At 65.0% G+C, this 3,879-nt stretch overlaps 1 protein-coding gene across 1 annotated transcript in view; it reads right to left on the bottom strand.

Annotated features, from left to right (window-relative positions):
- The window catches only part of VWF (von Willebrand factor), a 118,103-nt gene that overhangs the window by 112,100 nt on the left and 2,124 nt on the right, over positions 1 to 3,879 (bottom strand). The window contains 4 exon segments of the mRNA XM_021717812.1: positions 176 to 287; positions 1,121 to 1,243; positions 2,215 to 2,573; positions 3,255 to 3,306. Coding sequence (XP_021573487.1) covers positions 176 to 287; positions 1,121 to 1,243; positions 2,215 to 2,573; positions 3,255 to 3,306 — 646 coding nt within the window.

Here is a 3,879-nt window from a genome sequence, read left to right as displayed (position 1 = left end):
GCTCGCTGTGATGCCTGCACGCAGCCCCCAGCGTGCCCAGCCCCCAACACCCCCCTCGGTGCTGCCGCCTTGGCCCACGCGGTCCTGTTTCCCCGCCGCCGCCCTTCCACCCTCCCCCGCGCCCCCACCCACAACCCCAGGCAGCTCCCGGACCCTCCCACGAGGCACCCATTACCAGGTGTTGCAGCCCTGGGAGAGGGTGGTCCCGGGAGGGTGGCGCTGCCCAGAATGCACGCAGGGACACTCCGCGCTCTCCACGCAGCGGCCTTCGTCGAGAAGCTGTCCCTCTGGGGTCGAGGGCAGAAGGCAGAGATGGCCGCATCGTCACCCTCAGAACCACGTCACCGCGAGAGACTCCCCCTGGCCCTCGGCTCAGGACTCCTTCCCGGAGGCCAGAGAACCCGTCCTGCGGGGTCCATCTACCCACGCGAGGCCGGAGCAGGAGAGGTCATCGATCTCCATTCCCGGATGAACCGAGGAGCGAAAGAATGCCATTCCAGGGCATCCCATGGGGAAGTCGAGTCGAGGCTCAGGGCCCCTCTCTGGACGCTCACAGACCTCGTGTGACACCTCCTGTCCCAGTCGCACCCCGTGTGCGCCAGAGGGAGGCTCCTCGGCCCCATTCGCCAGATGGAGAAATGGAGGCGAGAGTTGTGTTCCAGAGCCGAGAAGTCACGACTCGGAACACGCAGAGCTCACCCTCAGTCACTGAACAGGGTTTCCTCGAAGCTCGCCCAGCCTCCCCTGAGAAGGCCGTCCAGGGCAAAGCCCTTTCCCAGCTGAACTCAGGGCAAGCCCAGGACAGCCTTTAAAGCTCATTCTCCACACTGGTTCCCGACACCTCACTGAGCTCGGTGGGGGCCACGAGCTCCCGAACCAGTTCCTGTTGGGCCCAGACTGTCCTGTCTCCCCGGACACGAGCGCTTCCATGGACACAGAACAACAGGAGAGCACAGATCAACGAGAAAGGCCAGCTCGATCCTGGTCGCGCTGTACAAAGACTTTTAAACACCCCATGAAAGGCCCCGGGTTTCCGCAACGGCAGCGAACACGGGCGGCCTCCACCTGCCCCCAAGGCCAAGGGCCCTGCGAGGTCTCGGACACGTGGGCGCTGGCTTACCAGGGCAGCCGCAGCCGTCCACACACTGCTCCGGACACGCGTCGCTGACGTGCAGGCTCTGGCAGGTCCGGGCGCAAGGGGACACGCACTCCTTGTACTCCATGCCAGCCGGGCACGCCGGGCCTGAGAGGGAGCCAGGGAGGCTGCAGTGGCTCCGCCGGGGCGGCGTCTTACGAGTCGTCCCCAGAGCCTCCTCGGCGCCCTCTGCCAGCTCCCCTCTGTCTCCAGGCTCCTGGGGCCATCTGGGCCCCCTGGCCCACGTGCCCTCTGAGGCCGCCCCTCCCCTGCGGGAACGACTTCCGCCTGGGAGGCCCCAGCTGAGACCCGTCGGGCGCCTGGGACCCCCCACCTCTCCCGGCTATCTGTTCTCAGGAGCACCTCGGCGTGCTTCTGCTCCTGTCGCCGACGCCCTTTGGGGGCGATGCCGGACTCCTCCAGCCTGAGAGGAGCGGCCTCCTGGGACACGCAAGGGGCCGGCGGTGTCCTCCATGTCATCCCTCCTCTGAGGACTCCCTTTCCCCACGAACCCGCCCGGCCCTGACTGGGGACCCCCGGGATGAGGAACCTCAGAGCCCCCGAGGCAGGCGGAAGGGACGGCGAGCACCAAGCATGGCCGGGGAGGCTGATTTCCCAAGGGAAGACTTCAGAGAAGCCTCTTGTCTCTACAGGGCACCGTGGGGACCGTGAGGCCAGCGCCCCGCACCGCGTCTACGCAGACGGCAGACGCCGAAATGGCACCTGCCAAGGTTTTGGTCGGAATCAGAGAACGTTCTGTGAGTCGGGCTGAATGTCCTGAGGGGTGTCACGGGGCGCTGGCATGAGGTCTGGGCAGGGTCAGGAGTGGGTCCTGGGGTGGCCTGTGCGGCCTGCCCAGCCTTCAAGGGTGGCGACTGCCTCTGTGGGCAGCCCTGACAGGACGGGCGGCAGAGGGCAGCAGCCATCCAGGAAACGGCTGCGGGGGGACACGGCTGCCTGGCACCGGCCGGCTTAGGGGGCAAGGCGCGTGCCCCTCACGCAGCCCCCAAGCTCTCTGTGTGACTCCACCCGGGACAGACGCTCTGACCCCAGCTCGGAGGGGCCGGGCGGCGACTCACGGCAGGCGCTGCGGTCGGTCCAGCCATGCAGCACCCTCCCCTCGTGGGCGCAGGCGCGGGCGTACTCCAGGAAGGCAGGGCACGGGCACTCCGGCGCCCGGGCGCACACGCACGACTTCTCGCACAGGGCCACGAAGGGCTCGGGGTCCACCAGCGGGCGGCAGTGGGCGAACGCCAAGGTGGTCTTCAGGAGCTGGCACTGCTCCCACAGGCCCTGCAGGGAGAGGCGCCTCAGCCCGCCGCTCGGGGTGGCCAGGGCTGGCGCCCGTTCACTCGGCGTCTCCCCGAGGGTGGCGCTGGGGGAGCTCAGGGGCCACCTGAGCGCTTGACACGAGGGGAAACCGGGGCTTCGGAAGACACTGACCCGGAAGAGTGACAGAGGCAGGCCTCGTTATCATGCCCATAGCCCCAGGTTTGGGTGTCAGCCCCACCTACAGCTGTGCGGGCTCAGGACCCTCTTCCTCCTCTGTGAGATTTATCCTGACACATGGCGGCCCCCTGTCGTCACCACCAGCACCAGCCGTCCCCAGCCACCGGAAGATCCGCTGTCCCTCCGGCCCCTAGAGTGTTCCACCAGAACAGCAGCAGGTCCCCAGCAGGACAGAAGGATGCCTTGTCCCTTCCCCTGTATCTCCGTCCAATTGGGCTGCAAGGGCTGAGTGGCTGTCAGGACAACACGGTCACCTCCTCGTATCTGGGGTACCCTTTGGTGAACAGAGGGGCTGCTTTGCTCATCTTTTAACTGGGAGAGTCTCACTCCTCCAGAACAAAGAGTTTCTTCCTAGTGGCAGGAAAGGGACCGCTCTTCTTGGCCATGGGTAAGTCTAAGAACCTCCATTTCACCGGTAAGTTGAGGTTCAGGGAAGGAGGCTGAGGCCTGTGTTCATTTCTTTCCGTCCTGCCGTCCCGCCTGCCACTGAGGAAACGGAGTCACTGGACTCAGAGAGGGCTGGGTGCCTCCTTTCCTAGCCACCGTGTGAAACTAGAGAAAAACTCAAGAAGGCAAACTTATGGGGTTTTCTGGCAATGACTGCCCTCACCTGTGCTGCAGGACGGTGGCCCGGGACAGTCTCTGCACCACAGGACCGACTTCTGTAGGCACAGGGACTAGGAACGAGGGATTTTCCCCAAGCAGGAGGCAGTATCAGTCAGGGGAAAGAGGAGACCCAGGGACCAGCTAATTTGATGACCCAAGCCTCCCCGCTTGGCTCCAAGGCTTGGCATCAGGACTTCTGTCTTCCTTCAACTCCTGTTGGTGGTGCCAGAAGCTGCCGAGAGAGACACAGTCCGGCCCGTCCAACGTGGCCTCATCGTGCCCGGGTGGCCATGCAGACCCAATGGTGGTGCATCTTAATCTCATTCGCAGCTCATTAAAGACCAGGCATCTTCCCTGAGGCAGTGGCTGATTCAGAGATGGAGGGGAAACAGGTCTGTCTCCCAGTGGTGGAGGGTGGGGGGAGAGGGAGTAGCCAGAGCCCGAGCCCCGGATCCTGTCTGTTCCCAAGGGCTGCCGCAGAAGGGCGGGGCGTTCCCAGGACAGAAGCAAGCCCAGAAACCAGCATCTATCTGCAAAGTGCAAGCCTGTTCGGCAGGCCCGATCTTTCCAGCTCTGGGCGGGGGCTGGCAGCGCCGCTGGAGGAGGTGTGGAGGCGCCTGGAGCCTGAC

This window comes from Carlito syrichta, unplaced genomic scaffold, assembly GCF_000164805.1.
Source record: "Carlito syrichta isolate Samal-C Ts95f unplaced genomic scaffold, Tarsius_syrichta-2.0.1 Scaffold311146, whole genome shotgun sequence".
NCBI classification, from domain to species: Eukaryota; Metazoa; Chordata; class Mammalia; order Primates; family Tarsiidae; genus Carlito; species Carlito syrichta.
Note: the sequence above shows the minus strand (reverse complement) of the source record. Positions and strands in the feature narration are given on the sequence as shown.